The sequence below is a fragment of the Oncorhynchus gorbuscha genome, linkage group LG15 (genome assembly GCF_021184085.1).
Source record: "Oncorhynchus gorbuscha isolate QuinsamMale2020 ecotype Even-year linkage group LG15, OgorEven_v1.0, whole genome shotgun sequence".
Classification (NCBI taxonomy): domain Eukaryota; kingdom Metazoa; phylum Chordata; class Actinopteri; order Salmoniformes; family Salmonidae; genus Oncorhynchus; species Oncorhynchus gorbuscha.
The window spans coordinates 18,863,747-18,886,669 of NC_060187.1; the positions used below are offsets into that span (position 1 = coordinate 18,863,747).

The following is a 22,923-nucleotide window of genomic DNA, read 5'->3' on the forward strand; positions in this document are numbered from 1 at the left end:
GGGGGAGTAGAGAGATGGGGGGAGTAGAGATGGGGGAGTAGAGAGATGGGGGTGGGTGGGAGTAGAGAGATGGGGGGTGGGTGGGAGTAGAGATGGGTGGGAGTAGAGAGATGGGTGGGAGTAGAGATGGGTGTGGGTGGGAGTAGAGAGATGGGTGTGGGGGGAGTAGAGATGGGTGTGGGGGGAGTAGAGATGGGGGTGGGGGGAGTAGAGATGGGGGGAGTAGAGAGATGGGGTGGGGGGAGTAGAGGGTTGGGGGGAGTAGAGAGGTGGGTGGGAGTAGAGATGGGTGGGAGTAGAGAGATGGGTGGGAGTAGAGATGGGGGTAGGGGGAGTAGAGAGATGGGTGTGAGTAGAGAGATGGGGGGAGTAGAGATGGGGGGAGTAGAGAGATGGGTGTGGGGCGGAGTAGAGGGGTGGGGGGAGTAGAGAGATGGGGGGAGTAGAGATGGGGGGAGTAGAGATGGGTGGGAGTAGACCCATGGGGGGAGTAGAGATGGGGGGAGTAGAGAGATGGGGGAGTAGAGAGATGGGGGGTGGGTGGGAGTAGAGATGGGGGTGGGTGGGAGTAGAGATGGGTGGGAGTAGAGAGATGGGTGGGAGTAGAGAGATGGGTGTGGGTGGGAGTAGAGAGATGGGTGTGGGGGGAGTAGAGAGATGGGGGTGGGGGGAGTAGAGAGATGGGGGGAGTAGAGAGATGGGGGTGGGGGGAGTAGAGGGTTGGGGGGAGTAGAGATGGGTGGGAGTAGATGATGGGTGGGAGTAGAGAGATGGGTGGGAATAGAGCTATGGGTGGGAGTAGATGATGGGTGTGGGTGGGAGTAGAGAGATGGGTGTGGGGGGAGTAGAGAGATGGGGGGAGTAGATGATTGGGGGGTAGAGATTGGGGGGAGTAGAGAGATTGGGGGGCTAGAGAGATGGGGGGAGTAGAGAGATGGGGGGTACATTTACATTTACATTTAAGTCATTTAGAGATGCTCTTATCCAGAGCGACTTACAAATTGTGCATTCACCTTATGACATCCAGTGGGACAGTCACTTAACAATAGTGCATCTAAAACTTAGGGGGTGGGGTGAGAGGGATAACTTAACCTATCCTAGGTATTCCTTAAAGAGGTGGGGTTTCAGGTGTCTCCGGAAGGTGGTGATAGAGAGATGGGTGTGGGGGGAGTAGAGATGGGGGTGGGGGGAGTAGAGAGATGGGGGGAGTAGAGATGGGTGTGGGGGAGTAGAGAGATGGGTGTGGGGGAGTAGAGAGATGGGTGTGGGGGGAGTAGAGAGATGGGGGTGGGGGGAGTAGAGAGATGGGGGGAGTAGAGAGATGGGGGTGGGGGGAGTAGATTATGGGGGGAGTAGAGAGATGGGGGTGGGGGGAGTAGAGGGGTGGGGGGAGTAGAGAGATGGGGGGTAGAGATGGGGGAAGAGAGGTGGGGGGGGAGTAGAGAGGGGAGCAGTGGTGTAAAGTTTTTGGGGGGCATCTGTACTTTACTTTTTATATTTTTGACAACTTTTACTTTGCGACATTCCTAAAGAAAAGTATGTACTTTTTACTCCATACATTTTCCCAGACACCCAAAAGTGCATTTTGATCATAACTGATCATCCCTACTGCCTCTGATCTGACAGACTCACGAAACACAAAGGCTTTGTTTGTAAATGATGTCTGAGTGTTGGAGTGTTCCCCTGGCTATCTGTAGATGATGTCTGAGTGTTCCCCTGGCTATCTGTAGATGATGTCTGAGTGTTGGAGTGTTCCCCTGGCTATCTGTAGATGATGTCTGAGTGTTGGAGTGTTCCCCTGGCTATCTGTAGATGATGTCTGAGTGTTGGAGTGTTCCCCTGGCTATCTGTAGATGATGTCTGAGTGTTGGAGTGTTCCCCTGGCTATCTGTAGATGGGAAGAAAGTAAATGGTGTCGTCTGGTTTGAAATTAGTTTGAAATTAGTTTGAAATTAGTTTGAAATGAGTTTGAAATGAGTTTGAAATGAGTTTGAAATGAGTTTGAAATGAGTTTGAAATTATTTGTAATTTTAGCAATTATATTTACTTTTGATGCTTAAGTATATTTAAAACCTTACTTTTACTTAAGTAGTATTGTATTGGGTGACTTTCACTTTTTCTTGAGTCATTTTCTACTAAGGTATCAGTACTTAAACTCAAGCATGACAATTGGGTACTTTTTCCACCACTGGAAGGGAGTGGGGGGGGTATCCATCTGAACTTTATCCTGGCGCTACTGGGGGCTGGAGCCCCAATCCTGTGCTCCTCACAAATAACACCCCGAAACTAGACCCCCTGTACCCCCCACCTCTGCCCGTCCCAACCCCCCGTTCCCTGGCGACCGTACACACAGCCAGCACATAAACACATCATGATAGCTGGACAAGCTGCAGCCTGGATAAATATTTCTGTAGCAGTTAATTAGATAGAACTGATCCCATTCCAACAAGGCGGCCTGGATCTCTCCTTCCCTTCCCCCTGGCCCGCTCCTTCCCCCTCACCCCACCCTGGCCCACTCCTTCCCCCTCACCCCACCCTGGCCCTCTCCTTCCCCTCACCCCACCCTGGCCCTCTCCTTCCCCCTCACCCCACCCTGTCCCTCTCCTTCGCCTCACCCCACCCTGGCCCTCTCCTTCCCCTTCCCCCTCACCCCACCCTGGCCCTCTCCTTTCCCCTTCACCCCACCCTGGCCCTCTCTTTCCCCCTCACCCCACCCTGGCCCTCTCCTTCCCTTAACCCCACCCTGGCCCTCTCTTTCCCCCTCACCCCACCCTGGCCCTCTCCTTCCCTTAACCCCACCCTGGCCCTCTCTTTCCCCCTCACCCCACCCTGGCCCTCTCTTTCCCCCTCACCCCACCCTGGCCCACTCCTTCCCTTAACCCCACCCTGGCCCACTCCTTCCCTTAACCCCACCCTGGCCCTCTCTTTCCCCCTCACCCCACCCTGGCCCTCTCTTTCCCCCTCACCCCACCCTGGCCCTCCTTCCCTTGACCCCACCCTGGCCCACTCCTTCCCTTAACCCCACCCTGGCCCTCTCTTTCCCCCTCACCCCACCCTGGCCCACTCCTTCCCTTAACCCCACCCTGGCCCTCTCTTTCCCCCTCACCCCACCCTGGCCCACTCTTTCCCCCTCACCCAAACCTGGCCCACTCCTTCCCTTAACCCCACCCTGGCCCTCTCTTTCCCCCTCACCCCACCCTGGCCCACTCCTTCCCTTAACCCCACCCTGGCCCTCTCTTTCCCCCTCACCCCACCCTGGCCCACTTCTTCCCTTAACCCCACCCTGGCCCTCTCTTTCCCCCTCACCCCACCCTGGCCCTCTCTTTCCCCCTCACCCCACCCTGGCCCTCTCTTTCCCTTAACCCCACCCTGGCCCTCTCTTTCCCCCTCACCCCACCCTGGCCCTATCTTTCCCCCTCACCCCACCCTGGCCCTCTCTTTCCCCCTCACCCCACCCTGGCCCTCTCCTTTCCCCTCACCCCACCCTGGCCATCTCCTTTCCCCCTCACCCCACCCTGGCCCTCTCCTTTCCCCTCACCCCACCCTGGCCCTCTCCTTTCCCCTCACCCCACCCTGGCCCTCTCCTTCCCCCTCACCCCACCCTGGCCCCACCTTCCCCCTCACCCCACCCTGGCCCTCTCCTTCCCCTTCACCCCACACTGGTACTCTCCTTCCCCCTCACCCCACCCTGGCCCTCTCCTTCCCTTCACCCCACCCCGGCCCTCTCCTTCCCCTCACCCCACCCCGGCCCTCTCCTTCCCCGCACCCCACCCCGGCCCTCTCCTTCCCCTCACCCTACCCCTCTCCTTCCCTCTCCTCCCACCCCTATCCTTCCCGCCACCCCATCCCTCTCCTTCCCCCCTCACCCCACCCCGGCCCTCTCCTTCCCTCTCCTCCCACCCCTATCCTTCCCGCCACCCCATCCCTCTCCTTCCCCCTCACCCCACCCTGGCCCTCTCCTTCTCTTCACCCCACCCCTATCCTTCCCGCCACCCCATCCCTCTCCTTCCCCCCTCACCCCACCCCCGGCCCTCTCCTTCCCCCTCACCCCATCCCGGCCCTCTCCTTCCCCTCACCCCACCCCTCTCCTTCCCCCTCACCCTACCCCTCTCCTTCCCCCTCCTCCCATCCCGGCCCTCTCCTTCCCCTCACCTGACCACACCCCTCTCCTTCCCCTCACCTGACCCCACCCCTATCCTTCCCGCCACCCCGGCCCTCTCCTTTCCCTTCCTCACCCCACCCCGGCCCTCTCCTTCCCCCCACCCCGGCCCTCTCCTTCCCCCTCAACCCACCCCGGCCCTCTCCTTCCCCCTCAACCCACCCCGGCCCTCTCCTTCCCCCTCAACCCACCCCGGCCCTCACCTTCCCCCTCAACCCACCCCGGCCCTCACCTTCCCCCTCAACCCACCCCGGCCCTCTCCTTCCCCCCTCACCCCACCCTCTCCTTCCCCCTCAACCCACCCCTCTCCTTCCCCCTCAACCCACCCGGCCCTTTCCTTCCCCCTCAACCCACCCCGGCCCTCTCCTTCCCCCCTCAACCCACCCCGACCCTCTCCTTCCCCCCCACCCCTCTCCTTCCTCACCCCACCCCTCTCCTTCCCCCTCACCCCACCTCGGCCCTCTCCTTCCCGTCACCCCACCCAGGCCCTCTCCTTCCCCTCACCCCACCCCTCTCCTTCCCCTCACCCCACCCGGCCCTCTCCTTCCTCTCACCCCACCCTCTCCTTCCCCCTCAACCCACCCCTCTCCTTCCCCCTCAACCCACCCGGCCCTCTCCTTCCCCCTCAACCCACCCGGCCCTCTCCTTCCCCCTCAACCCACCCCGGCCCTCTCCTTCCCCCTCAACCCACCCCGGCCCTCTCCTTCCCCCTCAACCCACCCCGGCCCTCTCCTTCCCCCTCAACCCACCCCGACCCTCTCCTTCCCCCTCACCCCACCTCGGCCCTCTCCTTCCCGTCAACCCACCCCGACCCTCTCCTTCCCCCTCACCCCACCTCGGCCCTCTCCTTCCCGTCACCCCACCCAGGCCCTCTCCTTCCCCTCACCCCACCCCTCTCCTTCCCCTCACCCCACCCGGCCCTCTCCTTCCTCTCACCCCACCCCTCTCCTTCCCCCTACCCTCGCCCTCTCCTTCCCCTCACCCTGGCCCTCTCCTTCCCCCCTCACCCCACCCCGGCCCTCTCCTTCCCCTCTCACCCCACCCCGGCCCTCTCCTTCCCCTCACCCCACCCCTTTATAGCTCTCTCTCTCTCTCTCTCTCTCTCTCTCTCTCTCTCTCTCGCTCCTTTTCTCTCTCTCTAGCTCCTTTTCTCTCTCTCTAGCTCCTTTTCTCTCTCTCGCTCCTTTTCTCTCTCTCGCTCCTTTTCTCTCTCTAGCTCCTTTTCTCTCTCTAGCTCCTTTTCTCTCTCTCTAGCTCCTTTTCTCTCTCTCTCGCTCCTTTTCTCTCTAGCTCCTTTTCTCTCTCTCTAGCTCCTTTTCTCTCTCTCGAGCTCCTTTTCTCTCTCGAGCTCCTTTTCTCTCTCTCTAGCTCCTTTTCTCTCTAGCTCATTTTCTCTCTCTCTCTAGCTCATTTTCTCTCCCTCTCTAGCTCCTTTTCTCTCTCTCTCTAGCTCCTTTTCTCTCTCTCTAGCTCCTTTTCTCTCTCTAGCTCCTTTTCTCTCTCTCTCTCTCTCTCTCTCTCTTTAGCTCCTTTTCTCTCTCTCTCTTTAGCTCCTTTTCTGTCTCTCTAGCTCCTTTTCTCTCTCTCTTTAGCTCCTTTTCTGTCTCTAGCTCCTTTTCTCTCTCTCTCTCTAGCTCATTTTTTCTCTCTCTCTCTCTAGCTCATTTTCTCTCTCTCTCTAGCTCCTTTTCTCTCTCTAGCTCCTTTTCTCTCTATCTCTCTCTCTCTCTTTAGCTCATTTTCTCTCTCTCTCTTTAGCTCCTTTTCTCTCTCTCTAGCTCCTTTTCTCTCTCTAGCTCCTTTTCTCTCTATCTCTCTCTCTCTCTTTAGCTCCTTTTCTCTCTCTTTAGCTCCTTTTCTGTCTCTCTAGCTCCTTTTCTCTCTCTCTCTTTAGCTCCTTTTCTGTCTCTAGCTCCTTTTCTCTCTCTCTCTCTAGCTCATTTTCTCTCTCTCTCTAGCTCCTTTTCTCTCTCTAGCTCCTTTTCTCTCTATCTCTCTCTCTCTTTAGCTCATTTTCTCTCTCTCTCTTTAGCTCCTTTTCTCTCTCTAGCTCATTTTCTCTCTCTCTAGCTCTCTCTCTCTTTAGCTCCTTTTCCCTCTCTCTCTCTCTCTAGCTCATTTTCTCTCTCTAGCTCCTTCTCTCTCTCTAGCTCTTTCTCTCTAGCTCTTTTTCTCTCTCTAGCTCCTCTCTCTCTAGCTCTTTCTCTCTCTCTAGCTCTTTCTCTCTCTCTAGCTCCTTTTCTCTCTCTCTAGCTCCTTTTCTCTCTCTCTAGCTCCTTTTCTCTCTCTCTAGCTCCTCTTCTCTCTCTAGCTCCTTTTCTCTCTGTCTCTCTAGCCCCTTTTCTCTCTCTCTCTAGCTCCTTTTCTCTCTCTCTCTAGCTCCTTTTCTCTCTCTCTCTAGCTCCTCTTCTCTCTCTCTAGCTCCTCTTCTCTCTCTCTCTCTAGCTCCTTTTCTCTCTCTCTCTAGCTCCTCTTCTCTCTCTCTAGCTCCTTTTCTCTCTCTCTCTCTAGCTCCTTGTCTCTCTCTCTAGCTCCTTTTCTCTCTCTCTAGCTCCTTTTCTCTCTCTCTCTCTCTAGCTCATTCTCTCTCTCTAGCTCCTCTTCTCTCTCTCTAGCTCCTTTTCTCTCTCTCTCTAGCTCCTTTTCTCTCTCTCTTTAGCTCCTTTTCTGTCTCTCTCTCTTTAGCTCATTTTCTCTCTCTTTAGCTCATTTTCTCTCTCTTTAGCTCATTTTCTCTCTCTTTAGCTCATTTTCTCTCTCTCTCTCTAGTTCATTTTCTCTCTCTCTCTTTAGCTCCTTTTCTGTCTCTCTCTCTTTAGCTCATTTTCTCTCTCTCTCTTTAGCTCCTTTTCTCTCTCTCTCTAGTTCCTTTTCTCTCTCTCTCTAGCTCCTTTTCTCCCTCTCTCTTTAGCTCCTTCTCTGTCTCTCTCTCTTTAGCTCCTTTTCTCTCTCTCTCTCTCTCTAGCTCCTTTTCTCTCTCTCTCTCTCTAGCTCCTTTTCTCTCTCTCTAGCTCCTTTTCTCTCTCTCTCTCTCTCTAGCTCCTTTTCTCTCTCTCTCTAGCTCCTTTTCTCTCTCTCTTTAGCTCCTTTTCTGTCTCTCTCTTTAGCTCATTTTCTCTCTCTCTTTAGCTCATTTTCTCTCTCTCTTTAGCTCATTTTCTCTCTCTCTTTAGCTCATTTTCTCTCTCTCTCTTTAGCTCCTTTTCTCTCTCTCTAGTTCCTTTTCTCTCTCTCTCTTTAGCTCCTTTTTTGTCTCTCTCTCTTTAGCTCATTTTCTCTCTCTCTCTTTAGCTCCTTTTCTCTCTCTCTCTTTAGTTCCTTTTCTCTCTCTCTCTCTAGCTCCTTTTCTCCCTCTCTCTTTAGCTCGTTTTCTGTCTCTCTCTCTCTCTCTAGCTCCCTTTCTCTCTCTCTCTCTAGCTCCTTTTCTCTCTCTCTCTCTAGCTCCCTTTCTCTCTCTCTCTCTAGCTCCTTTTCTCTCTCTCTCTCTAGCTCCCTTTCTCTCTCTCTCTAGCTCATTTTCTCTCTCTCTCTAGCTCCTTTTCTCTCTCTAGCTCCTTCTCTCTCTCTAGCTCCTTTTCTCTCTCTCTAGCTCCTTTTCTCTCTCTCTCTCTCTTTAGCTCATTTTCTCTCTCTTTAGCTCCTTTTCTCTCTCTAGCTAATTTTCTCTCTCTCTCTAACTCCTTTTTTTCTCTCTCTCTCTCTCTCTCTCTCTCTCTCTAGCTCCTTTTCTCTCTCTCTCTCTCTCAATTCAATTCAATTCAAGGGCTTTATTGGCATGGGAAACATGTGTTAACATTGCCAAAGCAAGTGAGGTAGATAATATACAAAAGTGAAATAAACAATAAAAAAAAATATATATATATATATACAATGTACAAATAGTTAAAGGACACAAGATAAAATGAATAAGCATAAATATGGGTTGTATTTACAATGGTGTTTGTTCTTCACTGGTTACCCTTTTCTCGTGGCAACAGGTCACAAATCTTGCTGCTGTGATGGCACACTGTGGAATTTCACCCAAAAGATATGGGAGTTTTTCAAAATTGGATTTGTTTTCGAATTCTTTGTGGATCTGTGTAATCTGGGGGAAATATGTCTCTCTAATATGGTCATACATTGGGCAGGAGGTTAGGAAGTGCAGCTCAGTTTCCACCTCATTTTGTGGGCAGTGAGCACATAGCCTGTCTTCTCTTGAGAGCCATGTCTGCCTACGGCGGCCTTTCTCAATAGCAAGGCTATGCTCACTGAGTCTGTACATAGTCAAAGCTTTCCTTAATTTTGGGTCAGTCACAGTGGTCAGGTATTCTGCCGCTGTGTACTCTCTGTGTAGGGCCAAATAGCATTCTAGTTTGCTCTGTTTTTTTGTTAATTCTTTCCAATGTGTTAAGTAATGATCTTTTTGTTTTCTCGTGATTTGGTTGGGTCTAATTGTGCTGTTGTCCTGGGGCTCTATAGGGTGTGTTTGTGTTTGAACAGAGCCCCAGGATCAGCTTGCTTAGGGGACTCTTCTCCAGGTTCATCTCTCTGTAGGTGATGGCTTTGTTATGGAAGGTTTGTGAATCGCTTCCTTTTAGGTGGTTGTAGAATTTAACAGCTCTTTTCTGGATTTTGATAATTAGTGGGTATCGGCCTAATTCTGCTCTGCATGCATTATTTGGTGTTTTACGTTGAACACGGAGGATATTTTTGCAGAATTCTGCGTGTAGAGTCTCAATTTGGTGTTTGTCCCATTTTGTGAAGTCTTGGTTGGTGAGCGGACCCCAGACCTCACAACCATAAAGGGCAATGGGCTCTATGACTGATTCAAGTATTTTTAGCCAAATCCTAATTGGTATGTTGAAATTTATGTTTCTTTTGATGGCATAGAATGCCCTTCTTGCCTTGTCTCTCAGATCGTTCACAGCTTTGTGGAAGTTACCTGTGGCGCTGATGTTTAGGCCAAGGTATGTATAGTTTTTTGTGTGCTCTAGGGCAACAGTGTCTAGATGGAATTTGTATTTGTGGTCCTGGTGACTGGACCTTTTTTGGAACACCATTATTTTGGTCTTACTGAGATTTACTGTCAGGGCCCAGGTCTGACAGAATCTGTGCATAAGATCTAGGTGCTGCTGTAGGCCCTCCTTGGTTGGTGACAGAAGCACCAGATCATCAGCAAACAGCAGACATTTGACTTCTGATTCTAGCAGGGGGGAGGCCGGGTGCTGCAGACTTTTCTAGTGCCCGCGCCAATTCGTTGATATATATGTTGAAGAGGGTGGGGCTTAAGCTGCATCCCTGTCTAACCCCACGACCCTGTGTGAAGAAATGTGTGTGATTTTGCCAATTTTAACCGCACACTTGTTGTTTGTGTACATGGATTTTATAATGTCGTATGTTTTACCCCCAACACCACTTTCCATCAGTTTGTATAGCAGACCCTCATGCCAGATTGAGTCGAAGGCTTTTTTGAAATCAACAAAGCATGAGAAGACTTTGCCTTTGTTTTGGTTTGTTTGGTTGTCAATTAGGGTGTGCAGGGTGAATACATGGTCTGTTGTTCGGTAATTTGGTAAAAAGCCAATTTGACATTTGCTCAGTAGATTGTTTTCATTGAGGAAATGTACGAGTCTGCTGTTAATAATAATGCAGAGGATTTTCCCAAGGTTACTGTTGACACATATTCCACGGTAGTTATTGGGGTCAAATTTGTCTCCACTTTTGCGGATTGGGGTGATCAGTCCTTGGTTCCAAATATTGGGGAAGATGCCAGAGCTAAGTATTACATTACATTACATTTACATTTAAGTCATTTAGCAGACGCTCTTATCCAGAGCGACTTACAAATTGGAGTATGATGTTAAAGAGTTTTAGTATAGCCAATTGGAATTTGTTGTCTGTATATTTGATCATTTAATTGAGGATACCATCGACACCACAGGCCTTTTTGGGTTGAAGGGTTTTTATTTTGTCCTGTAACTCATTCAATGTAATTGGAGAATCCAGTGGGTTCTGGTAGTCTTTAATAGTTGATTCTAAGATCTGTATTTGATCATGTATATGTTTTTGCTCTTTGTTCTTTGTTATAGAACCAAAAAGATTGGAGAAGTGGTTTACCCATACATCTCCATTTTGGATAGATAATTCTTCGTGTTGTTGTTTGTTTAGTGTTTTCCAATTTTCCCAGAAGTGGTTAGAGTCTATGGATTCTTCAATTGCATTGAGCTGATTTCTGACATGCTGTTCCTTCTTTTTCCGTAGTGTATTTCTGTATTGTTTTAGTGATTCACCATAGTGAAGGCGTAGACTCAGGTTTTCCGGGTCTCTATGTTTTTGGTTGGACAGGTTTCTCAATTTCTTTTTTCTTTTTGCATTCTTCATCAAACCATTTGTCATTATTGTTAATTTTCTTCGGTTTTCTATTTGAGATTTTTAGATTTGATAGGGAAGCTGAGAGGTCAAATATACTGTTAAGATTTTCTACTGCCAGGTTTACACCTTCACTATTACAGTGGAACGTTTTACCCAGGAAATTGTCTAAAAGGGATTGAATTTGTTGTTGCCTAATTGTTTTTTGGTAGGTTTCCAAACTGCATTCCTTCCATCTATAGCATTTCTTAATGTTACTCAGTTCCTTTGGCTTTGATGCCTCATGATTGTGTATTGCTCTGTTTAAGTAGACTGTGATTTTGCTGTGGTCTGATAGGGGTGTCAGTGGGCTGACTGTGAACGCTCTGAGAGACTCTGGGTTGAGGTCAGTGATAAAGTAGTCTACAGTACTACTGCCAAGAGATGAGCTATAGGTGTACCTACCATAGGAGTCCCCTCGAAGCCTACCGTTGACTATGTACATACCCAGCGTGCCACAGAGCTGCAGGAGTTGTGACCCGTTTTTGTTGGTCTCTCTCTCTCTAGCTCATTTTCTCTCTCTCTCTCTCTCTCTCTCTCTCTCTCTCTCTCTCTCTCTCTCTCTCTCTCTCTCTCTCTCTCTCTCTCTCTCTCTCTCTCTCTCTCTCTCTCTCTCTCTCTCTCTCTCTCTCTCTAGCTCCTTTTCTCTCTCTCTCTCTAGCTCCTTTTCTCTCTCTCTCTAGCTCCTTTTCTCTCTCTCTCTCTAGCTCCTTTTCTCTCTCTCTCTCTAGCTCCTTTTCTCTCTCTCTCTCTTGCTCCTTTTCTCTAGCTCTCTCTCTCTCTCTAGCTCCTTTTCTCTCTCTCTCTCTTGCTCCTTTTCTCTAGCTCATTTTCTCTCTCTCTAACTCCATACATTAAACAATAACAATAATTATACAGTAGAGGACATGTGCAGGTTGATTGGTCTTTCAGACACCGTCCCTCATCTTATGGCAGGCAGCAATGTAGTGAGCTGCCAACCCACACCTCTCTGCGTCCTCCCCCAACAGGACGGGTAGCCTATCCTCATCAGAGAGGTCTTTGGAACTTTGAATAAGAGTTTAAGAGAGTGTTTTATATTTTTTACATTTTGTCAGGAAATCCAGCTCTGTCTCAGGTTCTGCTGTTGTGCAGTGGTTGCGCACAGCCTTTCCTCTACAGGGAGCCATGTTTTTCTGTGTCTACTCTTCTCAATGTAAAGGCTGTGCTGACACCCCACCCCTGGCATTGCAGGGCTTGGTAATGATATAAGAGGGGGTCACTATTTTAGAATTTTCCAAAACTGAATTGCTCTTTTTTTTGTGTTTATTATTAGTGGATATTGGTCTAATTCTGCCCTGCATGCATTGTTTGTAGTTTTCCTCTGGACTTGTAGGATAATCTTACATAACTCTGCATGTAGGGTTTCAACCTCTTTACTCTCTTTCTCTCTGTCTTTCTTTCTCTCTTTCTCTCTGTCTTTCTTTCTCTCTTTACTCTCTCTGTCTTTCTCTCTCTTTACTCTCTCTCTCTTTACTCTCTTTACTCTCTGTCTTTATCTCTGCCGTTCTCTCTTTACTCTCTCTGTCTTTCTCTTTTCTCTGTCTTTCTCTCCTTTCTCTGTCTTTATCTCTCTTTACTCTCTCTTTCTCGCTTTACTCTCTTTCTCGCCTTACTCTCTTTCTCTCTTTACTCTCTCTGTCTTTCTCTTTTCTCTCTCTTTACTCTCTCTCTCTGTCTTTCTCTCTTTCTTTCTCTCTTTACTCTCTCTCTGTCTTTCTCTCTTTACTCTCTCTCTCACTCTCTCTCTCTGTCTTTCTCTCTTTACTCTCTCTTTCTTTCTCTCTTTACTCTCTCTCTTTACTCTCTCTCTTTACTCTCTCTCTTTACTCTCTCTTTACTCTCTCTCTCTTTACTTTCTCTCTTTACTCTCTCTCTCTCTGTCTTTCTCTCTTTACTCTCTCTCTGTCTTTCTCTCTCTTTACTCTCTCTCTGTCTTTCTCTCTCTTTACTCTCTCTCTGTCTTTACTCTCTCTGTCTTTCTCTCTCTTTTCTCTCTCTCTTTCTCTCTATTTCCTCTCTCCCGGTCTTTCTCTCTCTTCTCTCTCTCTCTCTGTCTTTCTCTCTTTACTCTCTCTCTCTGTCTTTCTCTCTTTACTCTCTCTCTCTGTCTTTCTCTCTTTACTCTCTCTGTCTTTCTCTCTTTACTCTCTCTCTCTCTCTATCTTTCTCTCTTTCTCTCTCTCTCTCTCTTTCTCTCTCTTTTCTCTCTCTCTGTCTTTCTCTCTTTACTCTCTCTCTCTATCTTTCTCTCTTTACTCTCTCTCTCTATCTTTCTCTCTTTACTCTCTCTCTCTATCTTTCTCTCTTTACTCTCTCTCTCTATCTTTCTCTCTTTACTCTCTCTCTCTATCTTTCTCTCTTTACTCTCTCTCTCTATCTTTCTCTCTTTACTCTCTCTCTCTATCTTTCTCTCTTTACTCTCTCTCTCTATCTTTCTCTCTCTTTTCTCTCTATCTTTCTCTCTCTTTACTCTCTCTCTCTATCTTTCTCTCTTTACTCTCTCTCTCTCTCTATCTTTCTCTCTTTACTCTCTCTCTCTGTCTTTCTCTCTTTACTCTCTCTCTGTCTTTCTCTCTCTTTACTCTCTCTCTGTCTTTCTCTCTCTTTACTCTCTCTCTGTCTTTTTCTCTCTTTACTCTTCTCTCTCTTTTTCTCTCTTTACTCTCTTCTCTCTATCTCTCTCTCTGTCTTTCTCTCTTTACTCTCTCTCTCTCTCTCTTTCTCTCTCTCTCTCTCTCTCTCTTTCTCTCTTTTCTCTCTCTTTACTCTCTCTCTTTCTCTCTCTTTACTCTCTCTCTCTCTCTCTCTCTTTTCTCTCTTTACTCTCTCTTTCTTTCTCTCTGTCTCTCTCTCTTTACTCTCTCTCTTTATCTTTCTCTCTTTACTCTCTCTCTTTACTCTCTCTCTTTCTCTCTCTCTTTACTCTCTCTCTTTACTCTCTCTTCTGTCTTTCTCTCTTTACTCTCTCTCTCTCTGTCTTTCTCTCTTTACTCTCTCTCTCTCTGTCTTTCTCTCTTTACTCTCTCTCTCTCTGTTTTCTCTCTTTACTCTCTCTCTGTCTTTCTCTCTTTACTCTCTCTCTGTCTCTCTCTCTTTCTCTCTTTACTCTCTCTGTCTTTCTCTCTCTATCTTTCTCTCTCTTTCTCTCTCTCTCTCTCTCTCCCGGTCTTTCTCTCTCTTTACTCTCTCTCTCTGTCTTTCTCTCTTTACTCTCTCTCTCTCTATCTTTCTCTCTTTACTCTCTCTCTCTGTCTTTCTCTCTTTACTCTCTCTCTATCTTTCTCTCTTTACTCTCTCTCTCTGTCTTTCTCTCTTTACTCTCTCTCTCTCTATCTTTCTCTCTTTACTCTCTCTCTCTCTCTATCTTTCTCTCTTTACTCTCTCTCTCTGTCTTTCTCTCTTTACTCTCTCTCTCTGTCTTTCTCTCTTTACTCTCTCTCTATCTTTCTCTCTTTACTCTCTCTCTCTGTCTTTCTCTCTTTACTCTCTCTCTATCTTTCTCTCTTTACTCTCTCTCTCTATCTTTCTCTCTTTACTCTCTCTCTCTATCTTTCTCTCTTTACTCTCTCTCTCTGTCTTTCTCTCTTTACTCTCTCTCTCTCTATCTTTCTCTCTTTACTCTCTCTCTCTATCTTTCTCTCTTTACTCTCTCTCTCTGTCTTTCTCTCTTTACTCTCTCTCTCTGTCTTTCTCTCTTTACTCTCTCTCTCTATCTTTCTCTCTTTACTCTCTCTCTCTGTCTTTCTCTCTTTACTCTCTCTCTCTGTCTTTCTCTCTTTACTCTCTCTCTCTCTATCTTTCTCTCTTTACTCTCTCTCTCTCTATCTTTCTCTCTTTACTCTCTCTCTCTATCTTTCTCTCTTTACTCTCTCTCTCTGTTTTGCGTCTCTCATTCTCTCTCTTAATTAAATGTTCAAATCAATTTCAAATGTTTTATTCCTATGTCATTCCTGTAGATATATTGTAACAACAACTTCTCTCTCTAGATGCCTGTCTGTTCGTACTTCCTGAAGGGTATATGTAACAACAGTAGCTGTCCCTACAGCCATGTATACGTGTCCCGCAAAGCTGCTGTGTGCCAGGACTTCATCAGGGGGTACTGCCCTCAGGGTCAGAAGGTATAACACACACACACACACGTACAGTCAGTCACAAACATTCTCTCCATCTCTCTCTCTGCCCTGTGGCAGAAAAGGTACATTCACACTCATGTACATCCTCTACACAGATATACACTACATTACCAAAAGTATGTGGACACCTGCTCATCGAACATCTCATTCCAAAATCATAGGCATTAATATGGAGTTGGTCCCCCCTTTGCTGCTATAACAACTTCCAATCTTCTGGGAAGGCTTTCCACTAGATGTTGGAACATTGCTGCGGGGACTTGCTTCCATTCAGCCACAAGCATTAGTGAGGTCGGGCACTGATGTTGGGCGATTATGCCTGGCTCGCAGTCAGTGTTCCAATTCATCCCAAAGGTGTTCGATGGGGTTGGGGTCAGGACTCTGTGCAGGCCAGTCAAGTTCTTCCACACCAACCTTGGCAAAGGATTTCTGTATGGACCTCACTTTGTGCACAGAGGTATTGTCATGCTGAAACAGGAAAGGGCCTTCCCCAAACTGTTGCCACAAAGTGTGAAGCACAGAATCGTCTAGAATGTCATTGTATGCTGTAGTGTAAAGATTTCTCTTCACTGGAACTAAGAGGCCTAGGCCGGACCATGAAAAACATCCCCAGACCATTATTCCTCCTCCGCCAATCTTTACAGTTGGCACTATGCATTGGGACAGGTAGCGTTCTCCTGGCTTCCGCCAAACTTAGATTTGTCCGCCGAACTGCCAGATGGTGAAGCGTGATTCATCACCCTAGAGAACGTGTTTCCACTGCTCCAGAGTCTTAATGGCAGTGACCTTTACACCCCTCTAGCCGACGCTTAGCATTGTGCATGGTGATCTTAGCCTTGTGTGCGGCTGCTCTGCCATAGAAACCCATTTCATTAAGCTCCCAACGAATAGATCTTGTGCTGACGTTGCTTCCAGAAGTATTTTGGAACTCTGTAGTGGGTGTTGCAACCGAGGACAGATGATTTTTACGCGCTTCAGCACACAGCGGTCCCACTCGGTGAGCTTGTGTGGCCTACACAGGAGGTTTGGAAGAACTAGCTCTTGGTAATGACTGGAGAGGAAAGTCACTGAGCTCTTCAGTAAGGCCATTTTACTGCCAATGTTTGTCTATGGGGATTGCCTGGCTGTGTGCTCGATTTTATACACCTGTCCATAGTGACATCATCCCTGTCCCTACATTCACCCCTAATACCACTTCTATCCTCTTCTATCCTTTCTTATACCCCCTCCTTATATCCTCTCCTCTATCCTTCCTTCCTTTCCTCTATCCTTCCTTCCTCTGTCTCTCTCTTTCCATTTCTCTTTCCGTTTCTCTCTTTCCTTTTCTCTCTTTTCGTTTCTCTCTTTCCGTTTCTCTCTCTCCGTCTCGCTCGCTCAGTCCGTCTCGCTCGCTCAGTCCGTCTCGCTCGCTCAGTCCGTCTCGCTCGCTCAGTCCGTCTCGCTCGCTCTCTCCGTCTCGCTCGCTCTCTCCGTCTCGCTCGCTCTCTCCGTCTCGCTCGTTCTCTCCGTCTCGCTCGTTCTCTCCGTCTCGCTCGTTCTCTCCGTCTCGCTCGTTCTCTCCGTCTCGCTCGTTCTCTCCGTCTCGCTCGCTCTCTCCGTCGCGCTCGCTCTCTCCGTCTCGCGCTCGTTCTCTCCGTCTCGCGCTCGTTCTCTCCGTCTCGCGCTCGCTCTCTCCGTCTCGCGCTCGCTCTCTCCGTCTCGCGCTCGCTCTCCGTCTCGCGCTCGCTCTCTCCATCTCGCTCTCTCCGTCTCTCTCTCCATCCGTCTCGCGCTCGCTCTCTCCATCCGTCTCGCGCTCGCTCTCCATCCGTCTCGCGCTCGCTCTCCGTCTCGCGCTCGCTCTCTCCGTCTCGCGCTCGCTCTCTCCGTCTCGCTCGCTCTCTCCATCCGTCTCGCTCGCTCTCTCCGTCTCGCTCGCTCCCATCCGTCTCTCTCGTCTCCATCCGTCTCGCTCGCTCTCCGTCTCGTCTCGCTCGCTCGCTCTCTGTCTCGCTCGCTCTCTGTCTCGCTCGCTCGCTCTCTCTGTCTGTCTCGTCTCGCTCGCTCTCTCTGTCTCGCTCGCTCGCTCTCTCTGTCTCGCTCGCTCTCTCTGTCTCGCTCTCTCTCTGTCTCGCTCGCTCGCTCTCTCTGTCTCGCTCGCTCGCTCGCTCTCTCTCTGTCTCGCTCGCTCGCTCTCTCTGTCTCGCTCGCTCTCTGCTCGCTCGCTCGCTCTCTCTCTGTCTCGCTCGCTCGCTCGCTCTCTCTGTCTCGTCTCGCTCGCTCTGTCTCGATCGCTCTCTCTGTCTCGCTCGCTCTCTCTGTCTCGCTCGCTCTCTCTGTCTCGCTCGCTCTCTCTGTCTCGCTCGCTCTGTCTCGCTCGCTCTGTCTCTGTCTCGCTCGCTCTGTCTCGCCCGCTCTCTCTGTCTCGCCCGCTCTCTCTGTCTCGCCCGCTCTCTCTGTCTCGCCCGCTCTGTCTCTCGCTCTGTCTCTCGCTCTGTCTCTCGCTCTGTCTCTCGCTCCCTCCGTCTCGCGCTCCCTCCGTCTCGCGCTCTCTCCGTCTCTCGCTCTCTCCGTCTCGCGCCCTCTCCGCCTCGCGCTCTGTGTCTCACGCTCTGTGTCTCGCTCTCTCTGTCTCTCTGTTGTTTCTGATTGTCTGTGTACCACATGCTTTTTCACACTGTCAGGCCTCATTTAAATATTGCACAGAGAAATGAGTATATAAAACAAAAGGGATATTAATATTTATTCTATTAGCTGAAGTGCTTAGGTCTGTGATTTTCTGTGTGTGTGTGTGTGTATTGCAGCGTGCTAGCTGGCGGCTGCGTGATGGATAGCAGGCAGTAATTATAGATGGAGAAAGTGCTGATGATGGCTGTATGGGGCAGACAGACACTCCAGCAGTTCAGGGGTTAACTCTCTCTCTCTCTCTCTCTCTCTCTCTCTCTCTCTCTCTCTCTCTCTCTCTCTCTCTCTCTCTCTCTCTCTCTCGATCTCCATCTTCTTCTCTCGTTCCATCTCTCACTTTGTCTCCCGCTCCCTTATCAGTCCCTCGCTCTCTCCCTCTCTTCTCTATCTACCCCCCCACCAGTACCACCTTCACTTTCATTCTCCATCCTTATTCCTCTTCTCCCCGTTTTCTTGTCTCTTTCACTTTTTTGTTATTTTGCTCCTATCTTTCTAATTTCCTCCAATTCGGTCTCTTTCTTGGTCTCTCCTTCTCTCATCCCCCTGATCTCCCACCTTTCTCCATCTCCACAACTCTTTCAATGTCCCTTCCTCTCTTTTCAACCCCAGTCCACCCCTCCGTGTCTCTCCACCCCCTGTGTCTCTCCACCCCCTGTGTCTCTCCACCCCCTGTGTCTCTCCACCCCCCATGTGTCTCTCCACCCCCCCTGTGTGTCTCTCCACCCCCCCCATGTGTCTCTCCACCGCCCCTGTGTCTCTCCACCGCCCCGTGTGTCTCTCCACCCCCCCCGTGTCTCTCCACCCCCCGTGTGTCTCTCCACCCCCCCGTGTGTCTCTCCACCCCCCGCGTGTCTCTCCACCCCCCGTGTCTCTCCACCCCCCCATGTGTCTCTCCACCCCCCGTGTGTCTCTCCACCCCCCCGTGTGTCTCTCCACCCCACCGTGTGTCTCTCCACCCCCCGTGTCTCTCCCCCCCCCCGCGTGTCTCTCTCCGCCCCCTCCGTGCGTGTCTCTCCGCCCCCTCCGTGTCGTCTCTCCGCCCCCCCCCGTGTCGTCTCTCCGCCCCCTCCCCCGCGTGTCGTCTCTCCGCCCCCTCCGTGTGTCTCTCCGCCCCCTCCGTGTGTCTCTCCGCCCCCTCCGTGTGTCTCTCCGCCCCCCCGTGTGTCTCTCCGCCCCCCCCCCTCCGTGTGTCTCTCCGCCCTCCTCCGTGTGTCTCTCCGCCTCTCCTCCGTGTGTCTCTCCGCCCCTCCTCCGCCCCTCCTCCGTGTGTCTCTCCGCCCTCCTCCGTGTGTCTCTCCGCCCTCCTCCGTGTGTCTCTCCGCCCTCCTCCGTGTGTCTCTCCGCCCTCCTCCGTGTGTCTCTCCGCCCTCCTCCGTGTGTCTCTCCGCCCTCCTCCGCCTCCGCCCTCCTCCGTGTGTCTCTCCGCCCTCCTCCGTGTGTCTCTCCGCCCTCCTCCGTGTGTCTCTCCGCCCTCCTCCGTGTGTCTCTCCGCCCTCCTCCGTGTGTCTCTCCGCCCTCCTCCGTGTGTCTCTCCGCCCTCCTCCGTGTGTCTCTCCGCCCTCCTCCGTGTGTCTCTCCACCCTCCTCTGTGTCTCTCCACCCTCCTCTGTGTCTCTTTTCTCATAGCCTCTCTCCCTCTTTCCCCCTTCTCTTCCCTCTTTCCCCCTTCTCTTCCCTCTTTCCCCCTTCCTTCCCTCTTTCCCCCCTTCCCCCCTCCCCCTCTTTCCCCTCTCCCTCCCCCTTTCCCCCTTCCCTCCCTCTTTCCCCCTTCCCTCCCTCTTTCCCCCTTCCCTCCCTCTTTCCCCCTTCCCTCCCTCTTTCCCCCTTCCCTCCCTCTTTCCCCCTTCCCTCCCTCTATCCCCCTTCCCTCCCTCTATCCCTCTTCTTCTCTCTCTGTAATGGTAAATGTGCTGACTCATCCTGGTTTGGGGCCCAGTGGAGAGAGCTCTTCTAATAGACCTGAGACATCCCAGCATTCCTTAAATCAAGTGGAAAATTGTTAACTTGGTGTGGAATAAAGATGTTCTGTCCACTTTCACTTTTTTTTAAATCTTCCATTTCCCGGCTCTCTCGCTCGTTCTCTCGCGCTCTCTCCCTCTCTCTTCAGTGTTTTATGAAAATGACAATGTATGAGACAGCTGTGAGTCTTAGTGGACTTGGCTTTTAGCTCAATTTCCCCCCCATCTCCTTATACTGGAGAAAGGCTCTAAACTGTTGTAAGTCTTTGTATGGTCCCATTCCCTGGTCTATAGACCAGCACTATAGCCCCTGGGTGGATATCAGTTAGAATGTAAAGGGTTGAAAATCTGCCCCTCCACTCAGACTGTTGAATTGGAACAGACCGATACTGTAATGGAGACAGACAGGCCTTGCTACATTTTCCAAATGGTGCCAATGTTTACGTTAGGGCATAAAAACACATAGACTTTGTCAAAATCAACACTTCCCATGCATTTGTGAGTGTTTTTGGTTTGCCTCTTCCTGAAAGTGAGCTGAGTCTAAAATCTAACCTGGCCTGGTCCTTGGGGTGCAAGACATGGATGTGATGGGGTTTGGGGTAGGGGCGGTGAGGGTAGCAGAAGGTAAGGTGCCTCATCAGGGAGAGGAGAGGGGTGCCAGTGCTGCAGGGATCATGGGGTGACCTGGAGTCCAAAGTGTTCCCGGAAACTCGATCTGCAGACCCCTCCGCCCCCCGACCCTTGCTCTATTTCTGGAAGGCAGCCATTGAGAGTGGACCCATGAGTTTACCAGTTACATTGCCTACCTCACAAATGCCTGCCCTTCAATCAGCTGTTCGCCCGCACCTTTTTTTTAGATATATTTTGTTTTCATTATAACCGTTGGTTTAATGGTTATATGGTAATTGTGTTAGCCCTGCACACTCTGACCGCCACACACACACACTCTGACCGCCACACACACACACACACTCTGACCGCCACACACACACACACCTGAAACACAGAGCAATTCACCACACACATCCCATGTCTGCTTCCTGTGATCTGTTAGGCTCATTTGTGTTTTATGTCTGTCCTCTCCTCTGACCTCTCCTCTGTCCTCTCCTCAGTGTAAGAAGAAGCACACCCTGGTGTGTCCAGACTTCTCCAGTACTGGCTCCTGTCCCCAAGGGGCCCATTGTAAGCTCCAGCACCGTCAGAGGGCCAAACGCACCACTCCTAACGCCAGGGCAACTACAGGCCCCTCCGCCACCCCGGCCAAGAAGGCCCGTACCAAGAGGTCAGGACACAGGCTCTTGGTCAAGATAATCGAGCAATAAACCCAATGTCATTTCAACCAGTTTAACCCATTAGAAAGTGGAATAGAATAAATCTAATGAACATTTGAAATGTAACAATAAGTCTTGGAACTCCCTCTCCCGGATCCGGGAGAATTGTCATCAACTGACACTAATTAGCATAACGCAACAGACAAAAAATATTACTAGAAAATATTGATATTGGTGAAATATATTGAAACACAGCTTAGCCTTTTGTTAATCACCCTGTCATCTCAGATTTTTAAAATATGCTTTACAGCCAAAACAAGACAAGCATTTGTGTAAGTTTATCGATAGCCTAGCATGCAGCAGTCAACCTGGTCACGAAAATAAGTTTATCGATGAGCCTATATTATTTTTCCTTTTTTTCCAAAATATTATTTTTGTAGCCGAAATAGCTCTGTTAGTTCTTCACGTTTGGCTGAGAATTCGACCGGAAATTGTGGTCACGACAGCGCCAAAAAAATCCAAATTAGCTCCATAATATCGACAGAAACATGTCAAACGTTGTTTATAATCAATCCTCAAGGTGTTTTTCAAATATCTATTCGATAAGGTCTAGATTTGGAGTCACACTCAAAATTAAAGTGGAAAACCACACTACAGGCTGATCCAACTTTGATGTAATGTCCTTAAAACAAGTAAAAATGAGGCTCAGTAGTGTGTGTGGCCTCCACGTGCCTGTATGACCTCCCTACAACGCCTGGGCATGCTCCTGATGAGGTGACGGATGGTCTCCTGAGGGATCTCCTCCCAGACCTGGACTAAAGCATCCGCCAACTCCTGGACAGTCTGTGGTGCAACGCCACGTTGGTGGATGGAGCGAGACATGATGTCCCAGATGTGCTCAATTGGATTCAGGTCTGGGCAACGGGCGGGCCAGTCCATAGCATCAATGCCTTCCTCTTGCAGGAACTGCTGACACACTCCAGACACATGAGGTCTGGCAGTGTCTTGCATTAGGAGGAACCCAGGGCCAACCGCACCAGCATATGGGCTCACAAGGCGTCTGAGGATCTCATCTCGGTACCTAATAACAGTCAGGCTACCATTGGCGAGCACATGGAGGGCTGTGCGGCCCCCCATAGAAATGCCACCCCACACCATGACTGACCCACCGCCAAACGGTTCATGCTGGAGGATGTTGCAGGCAGCAGAACGTTCTCCACGGCGTCTCCAGACTCTGTCACGTGCTCAGTGTGACCCTGCTTTCATCTGTGAAGAGCACAGGGCGCCAGTGGCGAATTTGCCAATCTTGGTGTTCTCTGGCAAATGTCAAACGTCCTGCACGGTGTTGGGCTGTAAACACAACCCCCACCTGTGGACGTCGGGCCCTCATACCACCCTCATGGAGTCTGTTTCTGACCGTTTGAGCAGACACATGCACATTTGTGGCCTGCTGGAGGTCATTTTGCAGGGCTCTGGCAGTGCTCATCCTGCTCCTCCTTGCACAAAGGCTGAGGTAGCGGTCCTGCAGCTGGTTTGTTGCCCTCCTACGGCCTCCTCCACGTCTCGTGATGTACTGGCCTGTCTCCTGGTAGCACCTCCCTGCTCTGGACACTACGCTGACACACAGCAAACCTTCTTGCCACAGCTCGCATTGATGTTCCATCCTGGATGAGCTGCACTACCTGAGCCACTTGTGTGGGTTGTAGACTCCGTCTCATGCTACCACTAAAGTGAAAGCACCGCCAGCATTCAAAAGTGACCAAAACATCAGCCAGGAAGCATAGGAACTGAGAAGTGGTCTGTGGTCCACTCCTTTATTGGGGGTGTCTTGCAGAACCACTCCTTTATTGGGGGTGTCTTGCTAATTGTCTATAATTTCCACAATATTTTTACAATTTTGGAAACTTTAGAGTGTTTTCTATCCTAGGCTGTCAATTATATGCATATTCTAGCATCTTGTTCTGACAAAATAGCCCGTCTTACTTTGGGAACGTTATTTTTCCAAAAATGAAAATAGTGCCCCCTAGTTTCAAGAGGTTAATTAGTAGACAAAAGTAATACAATATACAAAAGATGTTTTGTTCAGATATGTACAGATTGAATTAATCACAGTGGATGTTTTCTCCTCCCTCCAGGACCAGCCTGTCAGTGGTTCTCCCTCAGGGTTCTGCTCAGGCAGATCCATCGACACCCTCGTCCTCAGGTCGTCACAACACCAAGCTGCCATCCTTCATCTCCCTTTCCAGCTCCCCAGAGGATGCAGACGCTCCGGACACGCCCCCCTCCGACAGGTCAAAGGTCACAGGTGAGAGGGCATACAGTGACCAGGAAGG

General features: G+C 50.1%; 1 protein-coding gene across 2 annotated transcripts in view; it reads left to right on the forward strand.

Annotated features, from left to right (window-relative positions):
- The window catches only part of LOC123997171 (zinc finger CCCH domain-containing protein 3-like), a 115,468-nt gene that overhangs the window by 89,763 nt on the left and 2,782 nt on the right, over positions 1-22,923 (forward strand). For both annotated transcript variants that reach the window (XM_046301297.1, XM_046301298.1), the window contains exons 9-11: positions 14,554-14,685; positions 20,432-20,601; positions 22,726-22,895. In XM_046301297.1, coding sequence (XP_046157253.1) covers positions 14,554-14,685; positions 20,432-20,601; positions 22,726-22,895 — 472 coding nt within the window. The remainder of the gene's footprint in view (positions 1-14,553; positions 14,686-20,431; positions 20,602-22,725; positions 22,896-22,923) is intronic.